General features: G+C 40.0%; 1 protein-coding gene across 8 annotated transcripts in view; it reads right to left on the reverse strand.

The window, feature by feature from the left end:
* The window catches only part of ARHGEF7 (Rho guanine nucleotide exchange factor (GEF) 7), an 80,008-nt gene that overhangs the window by 14,992 nt on the left and 47,598 nt on the right, over positions 1-17,418 (reverse strand). For 7 of the 8 annotated variants that reach the window (XM_005884459.2, XM_005884458.2, XM_005884454.2 and 4 more), the window contains exons 10-17: positions 16,905-16,964; positions 16,028-16,174; positions 13,909-13,995; positions 10,786-10,864; positions 10,449-10,588; positions 7,157-7,381; positions 3,968-4,061; positions 1,646-1,735 (exon numbers count right to left, since the gene is read on the reverse strand). In XM_005884459.2, the coding sequence (XP_005884521.2) occupies positions 1,646-1,735; positions 3,968-4,061; positions 7,157-7,381; positions 10,449-10,588; positions 10,786-10,864; positions 13,909-13,995; positions 16,028-16,174; positions 16,905-16,964 (922 nt within the window). Of the gene's footprint in view, positions 1-412; positions 469-1,645; positions 1,736-3,967; positions 4,062-7,156; positions 7,382-10,448; positions 10,589-10,785; positions 10,865-13,908; positions 13,996-16,027; positions 16,175-16,904; positions 16,965-17,418 lie in introns of those variants that run through there. The other variant, XM_005884456.2, reaches the window with a different exon arrangement.

Raw genomic sequence — 17,418 nt, forward strand, 5'->3', positions numbered from 1 at the left:
GTCCAATGCTTTTCTTGCACAGGAGAAATGGAAACACATAATAAAGCAATGTGATAAGGAAAGATCTGCACAAACGATGAGCCATTCCTTTGAGGCAGCCAGAAGCAGCAAGGCCACAGGCACATCACAGGGCACTCACTGTCTCTTGGATGAAGAAATGCAGCGCCCACAAAAAACATACATAAAGCTCATATTGCCTAGTCTAGTCACCTGAGACTATCAGGTTGAAATTGTATTTCAAATAACTGAAGTTGAGATGAATAATTCTTTAACATCTCAAATTCAAAACCAAAAACATTTTGACATTTTACAGCCTATTACTTATAACACAATCTCATCAAATATATGAAACTGTATGTAATATCTTAAATGACAATAATCTGGACTTACAAATGATTGCCTGATTTTATGAATATGCACTCCACATTCAGACCTTTCCATTTCGATTCCTTCTCTGCTGGCTAGTCACTACGAAAGACATTTTCACCAGTGAGAATATGGGGGGAAAAGTCTTAATGCCACAGGTGGGATATGTAATGTACTGGCCACAGGAAGTTTCTAGATGATTTGTAAATGCCACTTGGGGTTTAACCTTATTAGCCCTATCTTCATCTTTAACAAAAGCTAAAGCAGTTGAAATTCCCTTTCCCCCTTCCCCCGCCCCTCCATCTTTAGTTTAAAAACAGGACAGGACACTGATTCTAATCACCATACTACAGGTAATGAAAATGAAGGAGAGATAAGTGATTTGTCAAATGTCAGGGTGGAAAGGGAACCAAACATAGAAAATTGAATAAAAACTAGTTTTTATGCTAGAAGTAATATATAAACCATCCAGTTCTTAAAAAATAAAAGCCCTAAGAAACAACAGTACAGAAGGATACCCTGTGATGCTTGTGGCCCCAGCACCAGCAGAGGGTAAACTTGTCCCCTTTTCTTCTGAACAAACCACATACTTTACTCCATCTGCCCCACCCCTCACTGTGCTGCACTCCACCCTCAAATGCTGGGGAAGTTAAAAAAAAAAAAAGGCCCACTTGTTATTGTTCTCGCAAGAGATTAAGATTTTAAGACATTATGCATAAGATGCAGGCAAATTCAGTGGCACTGAAATCTAATAAATTGTGTCTACTTTCAAAATTTTTTAAATGCAATCATTTAAAAAAAGGGAGTGGACTAAAAGAAACCTTGTTCTAGATTTATATTTTTAACAACAATTGTAAAAAGCTAATAATTAAATAAGTAAAATCCCAATATCACACCAATAGTTTAAGTAGCTTAAATAACTGAACTGAATGAATCTTCCGCTGATATCTAAATATATCTTCTCTAAGCTTCATAAACTCTGGCAGCACCTTATACTTAAAGGCTTCCCAGTAGAACCTTCTCTATAAATCAGTTATTTTACTGACAGCTCAGACCCTTTCAATGATTTAGGGATGTCAGGCTCAAGCTATCCTATACCTGCCTAGACCACAGAAGCATCACTCACTAAGGACCCTTCAGGCAGTACACAGAGGGCCGTGCACAGGACCCCACAGCCCAGTTTCCTTCCCACTGTGATTTACCAAAAAAACCCCAAAACAAACAAACAAACAAAAAAAACCCACACACCAAAACAACGAACCACTACCATAAAACTTACTTGAGTTAAGTGTTTGCCGTGTTTTGGCGCTTGTGCAATAAGCTTCGATGACTTTCAGAATCTGTGCGTCTTCTTCCAAAGCAGCTGTGCCTGTCAAGACAGACACAACATGTCACAATCGAACTAAAAATGACAAGTACAACAGGTCACAATCTAAAAATAACTACTCCAATTAAGTAGAGGAATGTGAAGTCATCCACTCAACCAAAATGATGACAATCAAGATAACCCCTCCTTTTATTTTCTTGTCAGATAGCTGTTTTCCAGTATTTACAAAATTACATTCAACAGAATTTTTAATTATTTAAAAGTATTTCTTATCTGCAGCATATTGACAAAAGGTTAATATATCCTAAGTACATGTTATCTTACTAATCCAGAAGAAAAATAATATTCCATATCCTGAAATTAAAAAAAAAGGCAAGAACTAGAAACAAGCATTTCACACAAAAAGAATACGGTCAGTAACAAAAAACAGTCAATCCCACTAAGAAGTGAGAATTAAAACAAAGCATCAGGTTTTCACATACCAATCTGATAACAAGTGAAAAAACTGACAATTCTCAGTGTTGATATGGATAGTGGAGAGAAAGTCTTCCCTCCATCCACAGCTGGTAGGAATGAAGACAGGCGATATGACCACATTTATCAGAGACTTTACAAAGAACATTTCCTATGATCCACAAATTCCTACTAGAGATTTCATCTAAGAAATTTATAAGGCACAATCTAAAGCTTGAAGGTATCATTCCAGGGCTCTTCCTTAAGCTATGGATTATTCCAGACACTGGCTTCACTCTCAGAGATCACAGGTACAGAGAACAGAATCTTCCAGACTAACAGCATCTAATGGTATTAATACCAAGCTCAGAGCCTCACACTTCATATGAACCTAGGGTTAAATTGTTTCTCTAGTTTGTTTTCCTAGATTTTCATATTTTCTAACATAATATTTGGATATTTTTAAAAATATTTTTTTATTGATTTCAGAGAGGAAGGGAGAGGAAGAGAGAGACAGAAACATCAATGATGAGAGAGAAACATTGACCAGCTGCCTCCTGCATGCCCCACACTGGGGATCACCCCTGCAACCTGGGTATATGCCCTGACTGCAACTGAACTGTGACCTTCTGGTCTATAGGTCGATGCTCAACCATTGAGCCACGCCGGCCAGGCTGGATATATTTTTTAAAAAGCTCACCTACTGTAATAAAAATGTAAGAAGAAGGGAAGGCTGAAATATTTATAAGTTGCACACTAAACCCTCTATGTCATTTTATGATAGTAAGACAGTTATATACAAAACAAGCCGAATAGTCCCTACTGAAAAATAAACTCCAGTATGAAGAGTTTAAGAGCAATTGAGAAGCTGACTTAAATTTCACGAATTGGGACCAATCAATTAACAGGTTTCTCATTATAAGCTCCATAACAAGCTCCTCTCTCAGGAGTAAGAAAGGTAACATTTAACTAGTTTAATTTCAGGAGGTGTTGCAAGGTAACTTCCAGGAACAGGCCATTCCCTCTGTGCAGCTGATGTAACTGGATTATTTTCAGACGTGGGCAAGTACAGTGGTTTCCTCCTCAGTGCCACAAAAGCATCATGAAGCCAGAAAGGGACTGGCTTCCCTGAGAAGGTTGAAGAAGGTAAATTAATGAGAGGACAGCGAACATTTTCTATGTGGCCCAGACTATTCTAATAACCAGAAAAACTTCTCTGATTCTGAATGTAATAAAGGTTAAAGTAACTTACAGAATTACGATGTGACTTTAAAGGAGTCAGGTTTACTTAGTACTTGCTGTGCATAGGCACTAGTTACACAGTGGTCCACACAGATAAAGTTTCTCCTTTAGCCCATACAAAAACCCTTGGTTTTCTTATTACCTCCTGGTCCTTCTTCTGCTAGCTCCTTCCCTCCCTCATCATCTAAGACTCGACCCTTTCTCTTATTCTCTGTCTATTCAATCTCACAGCTTGAGAAACCACCTAAGCACAGAGAACAACTCTGAAATTCTCACCACTGGCCCAGACCTTCCCCCGGCCTCAGAGTCCTGTCCCATCACAGTCCCTACAAGCTGAAAGCCTCACTCCCACAAACCCCGCGTCCAACCCAACAGCACATCACTAGTGTTTCTTTCCTGCTCAAGTGTCTACACCGCAGTAGTTTGTCGCTCTTGCTGCTCCAACAATTTCCTTTGGAAGTGCCACGAAGGCTCCGACCCTGACTTGTGTTTGAAGTCTTTGAGAAGCCATCTCCCTATCCCAGCACACTGTGCTGTGGGGTGTGAGGCAGACCCGGGCCTTTGTGCACACAGACTCACTTTTCCTCAGCGCAAACTCTTCGTCTGAAGGCTTCCGCTCTGGTTTACGCTTAGGTAGCAACTTTTTCATGGTCTTGGGACTCTTACTAAGATCCTAAGGAAAAAAAAGAGAAAAAATGCTGACACAATTTCCCAAGGCAGTAATTTTTACTGACAGATCAGTAAGTGTCACTGTAAAGGTGTAAAATATTAAATCACCACAGCCATTCACTGTTAAAAGTTTCCTACGTTTCTCATATTTTGATTTTTTGCCAGCAGCGGAGCATTAATTTAAAATTAATACTAGGACAGTAACTGGTAAGAACCCTCATGTTACTTGGGTCCGTCAGCACTGTCACACACACAGCAGAGGGGAGGCAGGCAGCCTCTGGAGAGGAAAGGACAGCTGGCTGGTGTGCGCACAGAGAGCCATGCATGCTACTAATTTTGGCACAGACCCATCTGCTGCCGCTAACTAGAAAGAGATGAGAAAACTAAGGCTATTTTTACAATTTTTTATTTGAGGGAGAAACATCAACTTGCTGTTCCACCTATACATACATTCACTGGCTGAATCTCGTATATGCCCTGACAGGAGATAGAACCCACTTACCTTGGCATATTGGGAAAACACTCTCATCAACCGAGTTACCTGGCCAAGCCCAGGGCTATTTTTAAAGGAGAGGTAAGTAAAATATGAGTCCTTTAGGAAAATATTTGAAGCCTTAGAAAGAAGAAAATGGAGTAAGATAGATCATCCTATCGGCCTTGAGCACAGATGCAGAGAGAAGATGAGACACTGGCTCTCTAGAGCATGTTCACACTAGTTCAGAGCTAAATTCATAATGCAACGGTCTACCTCTTACCTCTACAACACAACTTCACAAACTGCAGAAGATGAAGGTGAAAAACTGAGAGTAGGAAGAAGTCCAATGGAGTGGGTAAAGTTTCAATTGTCAAGCATGCATTAAATTATCAGTATCAAAAAGGGTTCTGCCCTAACCGGTTTGGCTCAGTGGATAGAGCGTCGGCCTGCAGACTGAAAGGTCCCAGGTTCGATTCCGGTCAAGGGCATGTACCTTGGTTGCGGGCACATCCCCAGTAGGAGGTGTGCAGGAGGCAGCTGATCGATGTTTCTCTCTCATCAATGTTTCTAACTCTCTATCCCTCTCCCTTCCTCTCTGTAAAAAATCGATAAAATATATTTTTTTAAAAAGGGTTCATTTCTGCATCATTTAAATTACATAAGCCATTTGTGAATCTTACAATGAGAAACCAAGACTCAGAAGGTGACATGTGCTATGGGATGAGTCAGACTGAAAGCACAGAGGGAACAAAAGTTTATGTTTAAAGGTATCTCTTCAAAATATTTTCCATAAAAATAAGTATTTAAAAACTCTTTAAAATGCAGCAGAAATCAGCTCACAGAGAAATAAACACGGCATGTGTTTGGTGGCTTCCATAACTCAAAGCAAAGACATGAGACTCCTGGCGGCGCACCAGACAAGGCACCCACCACACGTGCAGAGGGCACAAATCCACACACAGTCGCACCCGACTCCTCGACGCAGACAAGGCTGGCTGCTCCGTTTTTTGCCATACTCAGTAGGACTTCTCTTCACTAAGTGCTTAGAGGTGCTCAGTAATACTGTACAATACTTAAGAGTGTGAAACCTTTTCTACAGCATGGGGTCCAGCAAAGCAACTGTAGCCAGACTTACCCAAACCAGATGCTCACGTTCACTGCCACACCTCTTCCCTTGCCTTTCTGTTCCTTTGCTTAATTAACACTTTTATCCCAATTTTTCTTCTCAATAATGAAATCTCCACCAGTGCTTGCCTGTGCTACCTGTAAACACTAAACTAGGTAATAATGAACATCAACATTCTTTAAGGAACTGCCCATGATAAAGACATTTCTGACTTGGGCATATAACCACCATCAGCAAGACATATCAAAAAATTCAAAATTCATTAAGAACAAAAAACGTAAAGAAATAATAATTTATGTAGCACTGTTCTAGGTGTTAAAATTTTTAGAACTGCTAGCAAGGATTAAGGGAGGGTCTGCTCCAGATTCTTAGGCAAATTTGGTCTCTGACTAGATGTGGAAACTCCTATCAGGCAATAGTGTTTCACCATGGTCACATTCACACACACACTCATGATAATCACAACAGTGATAACCACACTCACTCAGAATAACCATAGTCACATGCTCACATGATAACTATATGCATTCTCACACTCTACCCATACTCATACTCAGGCTAATAGAATAACCACACTCACACCCCTACTCACCATCCTCACCCACACTCACGCTCATTGCAACCACACTGATACTCATAATCACCATACTCTCCCTCACAATAACGACACTCACACTCACAGTAACCATATCCACATTCACGATGACCACACTGCCAACTCATACTCAAGTTCATACGCATGATAACCATACTCATTCATGCCGCTCACGCGCGATAACCAACTCTCATCATTTCAATTATCAAGCTTCCTCGAGTGCTAACACTTCTCAGAATGCAATTCTCATGGCACTTCCTTTCCTCATCAAAGCAGATTTATTGTATAAAACCTAGCATGAAAGTGCAGGAAACTGTTAACACTTATTTATGGCTGGGAATCATATTTTAACTGCACAAAATCCTGGATTAGAAAGGAAAAGAGCAACGTGCATGATGACCTCTTACACAAAGAGAAAAGCCGTCTTAACTTTCATTTTTTATTTGTAAATGTAGGGTTCCCGGGCAAGATCTCAAACTTGGAAAAGGATCATAAGGAAGGCACAGCAGAATAGCATGCAGAAATAGTGAGACCCATCATGACTGGAAGCTGAAAATCATTTCAGACTCAGCTAGAGGCCCAGAGGAAGCCCATGGGAAGCTTCTGATTCCTCAAGGTAGGACCATGGTGAGCACAGAAAAGGCCATGCGGGGCACAGAGAGGGTCCGATGTTGCACTAACCCACCCACCCCCATGAGGTTCTCCACAGCCTCCCAGGCCCTTAAACAGAAGGAAATGACAATAAAGAAAGGCAGACAGTTCAAAGAAGCTGAGCTGCACTTTTATGTCACTGGTAGAAATTCGTGATTTTCCATTATTTCTGAATTTACTGGAATGAAGCACAGCACAACCAACCTGACACGTCCAGATGTCAGGTCGCGCTCACTTTCGCTCAGACCTCACCTCCTTGTAGCAGAGAGCAGCTGAGGGCCGGAGGGGAGGTGCTGGTCGCAGACAGCTCAGACTCCATGGCTTCGGGGTCTTCGGAGGCTCCAGGGGCCCCCAGTTGATGGTCGTGTGTGGGGTGCCGTGGTGGGAGGGATGGGGCAGTGTGTGGTAGGCAGGCGTCAGTGGCACCGACTTGCTGTCTGCATGCTTGCTGGATGGGGTGATCGAATGGGTGGGGAGCTACCCAAGGAAAAGAACAAGAAAAAGCAAAAAGAGAACATTCACCATCAAAGAAACCTCAATCAAATACACTTAGTTCCGCTAATTTTAAAAAATGCACCCAACGAAATAACCCCCAGATTATCATTTCTCCAAGCAGTTAGACTCTGCGATACCCCAAAGATTCTGCTTCAGGCTGCGGCCTAGCCTAGGTTAGGAGGCAGCAGGATGCTGGGGGCCTAAAACCCGGACAACACTCCACCACCACCTTTATTTGCCATGGATTAACATTTGCAAAAAGGCATTTCATTTAATATATACTATATCAGAATTCTACTAGGAGCAAGATTATGGGGGAGGGTAATCCTCCCCAGTCAGCTGTTATTCAGTGCCTGTGATTTAGGAGTGGGCAAAGCTTGGACCTGACCCCACGTTTTGTTTAACTAAAGAGTGGCACAGCCAGGCCCACCTCTGTTGATAGCTGCTTTTGTGTTACAGAGACCATATTGCCTGTAATGCTGAAAATATTTACTACCTGGTTTTTTTTATAGGAAAAAATTGCCACTCTCTGGAATAAAACAAATTATTTGATTAACTTTAATCAAAACAAAGTTATAGAAATCTAACTTCTCAGAAGGCTTGATCACTGGGGTCTATATTACTGGAAAACCCATCACAGTGACAATTAAATAAAAAAATGTTAAATAAATTAAGTAATTCAAAATTAGCCAATGACCCAAAGCAATAAGGCATGCTTAACAGGAGCAAGAGCTGAGTGATTCTGTGATCTGTAAACCTGAGTGAAGCCATTATTAGAAAGTTGAACAACCCAGCCTGTGTGGGTCAGTGGTTGAGCATCGACCCAGGAACCAAGCAAGAGGTCACAGTTGGATTCCAGATCAGGGCACATGCCTGGGTTACAGGCTTGATCCCCAATAGGAGGTGTGCAGGAGGCAGCCAATCAATGATGCTCTCTCATCAGTGATGTTTCTCTCCACCCCCCCCCCACTCCCTTCCTCTCTGAAATCAATAAAAATAATATTTTTTAGCCCTAGCTGGTTTGGCTCAGTGAATAGAACGTTGGCCCACGGACTGAAGGGTCCCAGGTTCGATTCTGGTCAAGGGCACATGCCCGCGTTGCGGGCTCGATCTCCAGTGGGGGCGTACAGGAGGCAGTTGATCAATGATTCTCTCTCATCATTGATGTTTCTATCTCTCTCTCCCTCTCCCTTCCTCTCTGAAATCAATAAAAAATACATTTTAAAAAAATTTCTTAAAAAAAAAGGAAAGAAAGCTGAACAATATTTGAAACACATGTTTAAAATAAGAAAACCCTGGCTCTAGCTGATGCCACCATATTTAAGAACAAACTTTCTGCAGAAACCACGGGCCTGTCCTGGTGTGTGTGTCAGTGCTTGTCATTTGCTACACAACTACTATAAAATTTTTTCAAAAAAAAAATTCACAAAAGAATAAAATTATGCAAAACATCCCTTCTAGCAATAATGTAGTAGTAAGTAATACTTGGTGGTATTTCTCCTTCCTCAAAAAAGCCAAAAGAGGTATGCTTTGTGCTAAAACTAGAATATTATTCAAGTTAGATATGGACAGAACACAGGGAGAACACTCAATTCCCCAAAAAGAAGTTCCCTAAGAAGGCACATTTCAAAAGCCTGTATGTGAGGAACAGCGCCATCCACAGAGTGGGGACTTAAAATCCCTGCTGATGGGCACCTCCCTTGCCACTGGGTGACATGAAAAGGAATATGAGAGGCCAGGGTACAAATAGAAAAAGCTTTTACCTGAAATGAAATTTTATAAAGCTTAGTTTCAGACTGTTACTAACAATTTGAATGAAAAGGCACTTTCATTTTTCTTTATAAACACACACATACATACATGCCTTTGAAGTAAGTTTAGTACCATGAAAGCTAAGCATCTTTAATATATTTTTTATATATTTTATTGATTTTTTACAGAGAGGAAGGAAGAGGGATAGAGAGTTAGAAACATCGATCAGCTGCCTCCTGCACACTCCCTACTGGGTATGTGCCCACAACTAAGGTACATGCCCTTGACCCGAATTCGAACCTGGGATCCTTGAGTCCACAGGCCGACGCTCTATCCACTGAGCCAAACCGGTTAGGGCATCTTTAATATTTTTTAAAGTATGGAGTTATAAATGGCAGAGTCATTCAAAATGACATATCAGCTAAAGGAAATGAGCAGTTTTAGCCTCCATACTGTTGAGAGATTTCGAGTATGATGATACCATGGCCAGAACGCTATGCTACAGCCACCCTTCCTGAGCTAAAACTTTAATGCCAAGGATAACGAATGCAGAAGCGAACTACATGGTAGGAAACGTCCTGACAAAGATCATAACAATCTAAGGATGTGAGAGAAACCTACCAACTGGAAATGCTATGTAATCGTAAGTCATTTGTAAAAAGGTGTGCCTGGTTCTTCAATATTGTTTGGTAAAGATTGACAAATGATGCAATATCTTAAGCAAAAAAACACCAATAAAGAGAAGTTTTAAAAAAATGACACTTTGGTACTGATCTATTTTGAAAGGTTTATGTATCTAAAAAACCGATGAGCTGAGCTGTTGAGCTTTTCTAAGTAGAAGTGGTTTTCTTAAAATCAAAATAATGAGTCAAAAATTACATTTTAATGCCTTCAACATGAATCTGGTCCTTTTCATCTTTCATCATCATAAATACTTATTTTTTGATGAAATAAAATAAATACTTAAACTTCTCAGAAAAAGCACACTCTTCAAGTTTCAGTTGAAAACCCCAGTACCTTACTCTCTGAGGCCCATCTGAGCACGGCAGCAGACTCCTGCCCGAGTGCCACTGACTGTATGTGACGAAGCACAACTTAGGGCTGTTTCACAAGTGTGACCACTGTGAAGCTATTCACTACTCAATGGAAATAAGCAAATATTTGCAGAGAAGTACAAGGCAAGTATTGTGCATTCTTGATCCAGATATTGATAATGCTTTAAATTACTTGACCACTTGCTGACAACTCAACCAAAAGCTGACCCTGGAGTTTGGAGGCAGAAGTATGGGGTCCTTACGGTATGAGACGGCACAGAATGAGGCTTAATGGGGGGATTGCTGACGGATGTGACTTTCGTTTGCTTCTGTAGATGGTCCACCCATTCATGGAGATCCTGCTGGTTGTTGCATGATACTAATATCCGCTCAATCATGCTCCCTAGAAGAGATGAGAAAAACGGGCTGAAATTGGAAAATTGGTAGAAAGCACACACATGCACATACACACACCCAGAGTATAATTCAACAAAGTTAAACATCAGCCCTCTGAAATAGTCAAGCAAGAATCTGCACACAGATGGGAAGCTGCCTCTCATCACCATGACAGATAGCGTCCGCAAGGTTTTTGCCTATCACCTGATATTTCAAATGCATTTCTATGATTTTCACTGTCCTCAAGCTTTGTGATTGTCATTCCTGTCGTTGGTAGCTTTCCCTAAAAAAGAGCCCCCCCACAAAAAAAAACACAATTAGTGCTTTTCTAGTAAAGAAGGTACCGTTACTAAAGTAAATACTAAGAATTTTAGAAATGGCAGAGGAACTGCATTTGTAAACCACAAAAGCTGTCTTGTTTGTACCAGATACATGTATAACACAAAAAGCCTCTATCTCAAATAAGTAATCATATACTATAATCAACAAACTGAGCCTCAGCAAAAAGGTACAGAGCAGCAAATTAGAACACAAATAAATTCCAACTGGTGAGTTACTCTAAACATAAATGTGAGGACACAAAAACATTACATATTATGATTAAAAAAACACACACTAGCGTCTATGGTAGCTATTTTAAATGACATGTTTATGAAAAGGAAGCACAGATTTGCCTCATAAAGAAATGCAGAGAAAGTTCCATGTTTGAAGGCAAAACAGGGGGAAACTGGGGCAAGAGGAACTGTACAAGTTATATACTTGATTGTCCACCAGACAGGAAGTCAGCAGCTGTGCTGAGCGCTGCACAAAATGCAGAGAACAGCAGCCAACCTGTCCATTCTGAAAATAGAGGACTTGGGAACTGAAATAGGAAATGCTACCGGAGAGAGACCAGAAAAGGACTGCAAATAGCCAGGCAGGACATTGGTCCTGTCCAAAACGTCACTGAGACATTTGGTTCACACCAAAAGGTGCTTGAAACTTGGTCCTGACAAAAAAAACCATCCACCCTTAAGAAGACATCCCTGGTTTCAAACAGCACACATCATTTATTTTCACGTTTCGTTTACAGGATTAATACACAAAAAATTACCATGTCTTCTTGATCCAATGATTGTGTTGTGGCTGTATGGTCAATGACCACCTTTCTTGCCTCGGTAGCCTAGCCAGTCATAGCACATGGAGTTAGGTATATGGGCTAGTGTAGACCAAACATCTTCATGGATATACTATGGTACCTGGTGATCAACCAAGTCTTTAGGAAAAGTCTAACAGCGTTTGGGCCAAGCCACCTGTGGAGGACTCTCTCAGCACCTCCGAAAGTAGTAGTTCTCACAAGGTACAGGGGAAGGAAGGGCTGCCCTGCGGAGGACACCGGCAAAGTCACAGAGATGTGGGTGCTCCCGATACATACAGGGAAGCAGGCCAGAAGTGCTGCTGAACATCCTCCTACAGCTCATGGAACTAGAACGATCCAGTCCACCGAGAAAGCCTGTCCTGGCATTTGGTGGTGAAACATTAGCCAGTACTTGGTCCTTCTAGGGTCGGATGAATTTGAAAAATGCTGTATACTGTGCACTCCTTTCCAAGATTCATAATGCACACAAGTGTATTAGTAGCTTTGAGAAGTCCTACAGAAATAAAGCTGTGTGACTGCTTTCAACCTAGTAAATCAACACCAAGGGATAGAATGTTCCGGTTACTGCTAGATTTAATGCTTTCTAATGTCCGTCAAAGCCAGACATAAATATTCACAATACATAGGTCACAGCACTCAGAGAGCGATGCCTCCCAGCAAACTGTGCAGAGTGGGAAAACAGGTCATACACGTGGTCTGACCTCCCGTGGCACATCAATGCCAACATCCAGAGCCAACTCACCAGCCTGGTCATCCACAGGGGCCTGGCCTGACCCAAAGGGCAACCTCTGCTTCCTCAGGCCAGAGGAGGGCCCCATTCAGTCTCTTAAGATATGAAACATGAAGCCAGAGAGTGCTGACAATAAAAGACTCTGCTTTATGTTTATCAGGGTCATTTAACAAAGCAGGAGCTGCCAGTTTGAGGGAACCCAAGTAGCTGCTATATCTACACATCTGCTCAGAAACAGACTTACAAATCAAGAAGTATTATTTTTCTGGGTTTGTCCATATATATTTGCTTTATCAACTTTAAAGTGCTCCTTTTGGAATAACTGTGTGATGACAACTCTCTGGATGGCAGATAAAGCTTTCTGGAGATCAAACAAGCTGTAGACACTTTTGACTGAGGATTCACCAGTGTTCTTGTTGCGGACAATATGAAACAACCCACTATTCTGAAGAAATGCAACTCAAAGGAAACGAAGTGGTGACTTCTGCTGAAGCAGTATCTGGTGACTGGCCAGGCCTTTACATACTGATGGGAAAGGCATTAGCTTCTCTAACTACACAGAAAAAAGGGAATACAACCTTTCTGGAAGCACCTATTAGACATACAGGGAAAATATAATCTGCTCAATACCAGCATTGTAAATTACAGTCGGACCTCCCTATCCATCGGTTTTACATCCACACAGATTCAATCAACTGCAGATCAAAAACAGTATTTTCTATCCATGACTAGGAATCCGAGGATGGGGAGGGCCGACTAAGCATTGCTCCATGCCATTTTATATGAGACCTGAGCAGCATCCATGGATTTTGGTATCTGAGAGGGAGTCCTGGAACCAGTCCCTTGCAGATACCAAGGGATGACTGTGTAAAATAAACAACCACCGAAAAAACAAAAAACAAAAAAACAGAAAAGATCTGCCCTGTGTTTTCATTTAAATCAGTTCTCATATCTTCTCAAAGAAAATCAGTGAAATTACAGAACACTAGTATAAAGAGGATAAATGATCATTTACTACTACTTACAACACCTGACATCTGCCAATGCCTCTTACAGTGCTACACTGCTTATGAAGCGTCTCAGTCTGAAGCCCAGCCCAACCCACAGTGGCACCTACGATGGCACAACGACCAGGAAAGAAGTGGCAACTGCAAATATGACTTCAGGGGGTGGCACAGCTTACCCTGCACCTCAGGATCTGTGCCCTTAGGAGATAGTTCTGTCAGTTTCATTTGTTTCCTTCTTTTTTCGCTTAGGATTAATACCAGGATGTTTGTACAGTGACATCAAAATACACAGACAGGAGATGTATGTACGTATTTGAATGTATAACACTATACACATAACACTACACACAACGCATAAATAGGGATAGCTACTATTTAATGAAAATATTCAAAATATGCCTGGAAATGATTCTCAGACACACAATAAAAAATAAATTTAAAATATGTTTTACCTGATAGATAAAACCACTCATCCTGGGACTGGCAGACAACATTAGCAAAATATTTGGGAAGAGTAGAAGATATCTTTCATTCTTTTCCTAAAGTAAAAGAACAAATAAATCCAAAAACATGTATTTACAGATGTGAAAACAAATATTTAAAACTAAATCTTCTGAAACATTGCATTATATTTTCCATTTAGGTATTTCTACCAAATTACATTAGCTATATTAAATGGAAACAAAATTAGAATGAATTATTAGACTCACAAGTAGCCCATGTAACATCTTCTTTAAAAATTTGGTTAAGGGATCTAGTGTCGCCATTAACTCTTTTTATAATTCATCTAAAATTTTATTTTTGTGATCGAGGAAAAAACAACAAAAGAACTTGTAAAATTTTAGTGGGAGGAGGGGAAATAGGTGGACCTTTCATGCTAAAAAGTGGGTAAAATAAAACATCAAAATCAATTTTGGTCTATTAATAATTCCTGGCACTTCCCTATAACTCCCGATATATCAATTTAATGTTGTTCACATCCATCCCGTAAACTTATCTAGTGTACACGAAAGGCTTAAAAGCATTATTTATGTGTTAGAAATCATTCACTTCCATAAGGTAAGTAAAGCCCCAGAGACCACAACTAAAGGACAAAAATTCCCAGAACCTAAAAGGAGACACAGAAGGAACATGCAGATAGCCTTTGTCACAAGTTGCCATTTAACCACTGCCCACAAAAGCAAAATGATACTAGGAAGCCATGTCTCCAAGTAGCCTTCAGAACACCAGCCACATGCAAAGTGCCTTGAAAAAGACATTCTATACTCTAAAGAAGTTGTTGAAAAGTACTTATTATATTCCCCTCCTTTTTCTATTTCCTTTTTTTGGAAAAAAAGGAAAATCCTCACGGGAGGATTTTTTTTCCATTGATTTTTACAGAAAGTGGAAGGGAGGGAGGGAAACAGGGATATTATTATCTTTTCAGTCATCATTATAACTTTAAATCTTTTTTTTTTGAGTGAATGTTTTCTAGATCTAATATTATAAAGAAAACACTGAGAAATGTTTCTATAGATTTTTTAAATAAAATTTAAAAGTGCATAACTTAAAAAAAAGAATTAAGATTTGGGTTGTTTTCTTTAATCATTGTAGTCTATTAGAAAGTCATGATTTCTTATGATACCCAAATTAACAACTAGTGGGCTGATATCATTTTTTAATTTCATAGGCAGGAAGGAATGTGCATTGTGAGTACAAGTTTCACTTTTCTTACTGCCCTAAAAATGTCATGTTTGAAATGGGTAGTGAGCATATTTTGATCATGTTGATAATTTTTTATAAAGGTAAAATAGAATTCATAAAGAGGTACTAGCTTAGTGACCCAATGAAGATGTAACTTGTGAATACTGAAACACAAACTGCTCAAATTTCACTGTGTGGGGATAGCACAAGGATCTGGTTTCATCTCTCACTTAAACCAAACCTGTGATTCCCATAAGCAAATGTCAATTAGTATTAGATAATAGAACAGTATAATGATCTAACCATGGAAAACAGATTTCCTGGAATGGCAGTGTTGGTAAGAAGCCCATGGCCAGAAGCCCATACTTCTCTGTGGCAGACATTTGCCAAACTGGACTACTAACGAGGGATCTAAAATCCTCTCCTGACACCATCTCTTAGTTGACACTGATATAGACTTTGATCATAACTGCTCTTGGCTGCATCTTAACCGGTCAAGTAGTCCACAGCCAGCTAAGCCTTGCTAACATACCGGAAACCACTTTTATATTTGGCAAGGACAAAAAGTAGACAAATTATAAGCTAGGAGTCCTATTAAAATATTGTCATCATTTGGTAGTCCTTTAAAATCTTGTATTACACAATCATCAAAACATATCTTGACTGTCACTAAGAAAACTTAAAAAGCATTTATAAAACATAAAAACATTTAATGCAAATTATGTTCAGCTCTTAATTTTTATCCGAGACTTTTTAATGGTTTCAGGGAAAACAACTGAGAAACTAGAATAAGAACGAAGTCCAACAGCACGTGGCTGGTGTCCCTTCCATGGCATGTGTTTCTTCCACTGCTGTTCCCATCCTCTCTGCACACTTGCATGACAGTACCTCACTTCCGGCACACTGAATCATGACCTGGGACATGTAAATGACGTTGCCCAGGGTCTTAATGTCGTCTCCCTCCCAGCTCCGGATGGCTTCCGTCAGGATCTGCAACTCCAGCTCTTTCCTTTTCCGTACGTCTTGACACTGGGCCTGGAAAACATAGTAAAACACTATTAAAAGAGACAAACTTCCAGAATTGTAAGTTTTGGCCATATTGCTTTGTATCTTAATTCTTCTTAAGACACGTAATCTACTGAACAATGTGTTTAATTCACAAGCATGGAATCAAGTCCAGAGAGGCAAACCTTTGAAATAAGAAACACTGTTTTAGAAAAATATAGCATATTTTGCCACTTATGGAAGAAAAAATGCAGACTGGACAAGAAAAATATTTTCTGATTTTGTTAATATCTGCCAATATAGAAGACTAAGAGGGGAAAAAAGATAAGTAGCATTTATGCTATAAGGTATGTATTTCAGAAACACAGTCAATAAGACAGCAGACAAAAAATAAAATGGAACCACCAGTATTCCATTTCTTACTCTATCACTAAAGACACTGACTGGATGAAGGCTAAAACATGCGTAAGTCATTTTCAGGTAGCTAATGCATCAAATATGTGGAGCCTTTAAAAAATTTAAACAATTATCATTTCATTGTTCTAGTCTCCAAAGTCTAGTAAAGCATGAGAACTTACCAGTCATGGAATAACTACTATGTATGCTTATTTTTATTTCACCAGAGTAAACCTTAATTATACTTCACAGGTAATTTTTTTTTTTATCATCTAACTTTTTTAGCTGATAAACAGTTTTTCTGCATTCATTTGCCATAATACTATGTAAGAAAAAACACTCCATAATATGCTTAATCACTTACTGAAAGGTTTTTGAAGGCAGTCATGGATTTTTGAATATCTTGTCTATCCGGATGATAATCCTTGAGTAAAAGAAACACACCATTAGCTTTCATAATGAAAAGCTTTTTCTTAAAAAGACATTCTCTATAGACTCTACTGAATCTTCCAATACTTTTCAACCTGTAATATATCCTATATGTCCTATTTTTCCCAGCATTAAAGTGCCGCCTCTTATTCTTTAAGGGAATCATGGAGCCAGTGGCCTTAGGGGAAACAATCATTCGAAGAGAGAAGCCAAGAGCCGGAGCTGGAGTCAGGAGAGCAACATCTGCTGTGGTGAATGCAGACAGCACACACCACACCCACTCCTAATACTCGGCTCTTCTGCCTTGGCAGCAGGCGAGCAGTTGTGGAGAAGACCAACGGCCTGCCCTTGACAGGAAAAGCTCACCAAACCCTAGCCAATAGTTCACCAAACCCAAACTTCTGCAAGGCTCACAGCCTTGAGTATCCTGGAGTACCTGTTTGCATAGT

This window comes from Myotis brandtii, unplaced genomic scaffold (genome assembly GCF_000412655.1).
Source record: "Myotis brandtii unplaced genomic scaffold, ASM41265v1 scaffold83, whole genome shotgun sequence".
Lineage (NCBI taxonomy): Eukaryota > Metazoa > Chordata > Mammalia > Chiroptera > Vespertilionidae > Myotis > Myotis brandtii.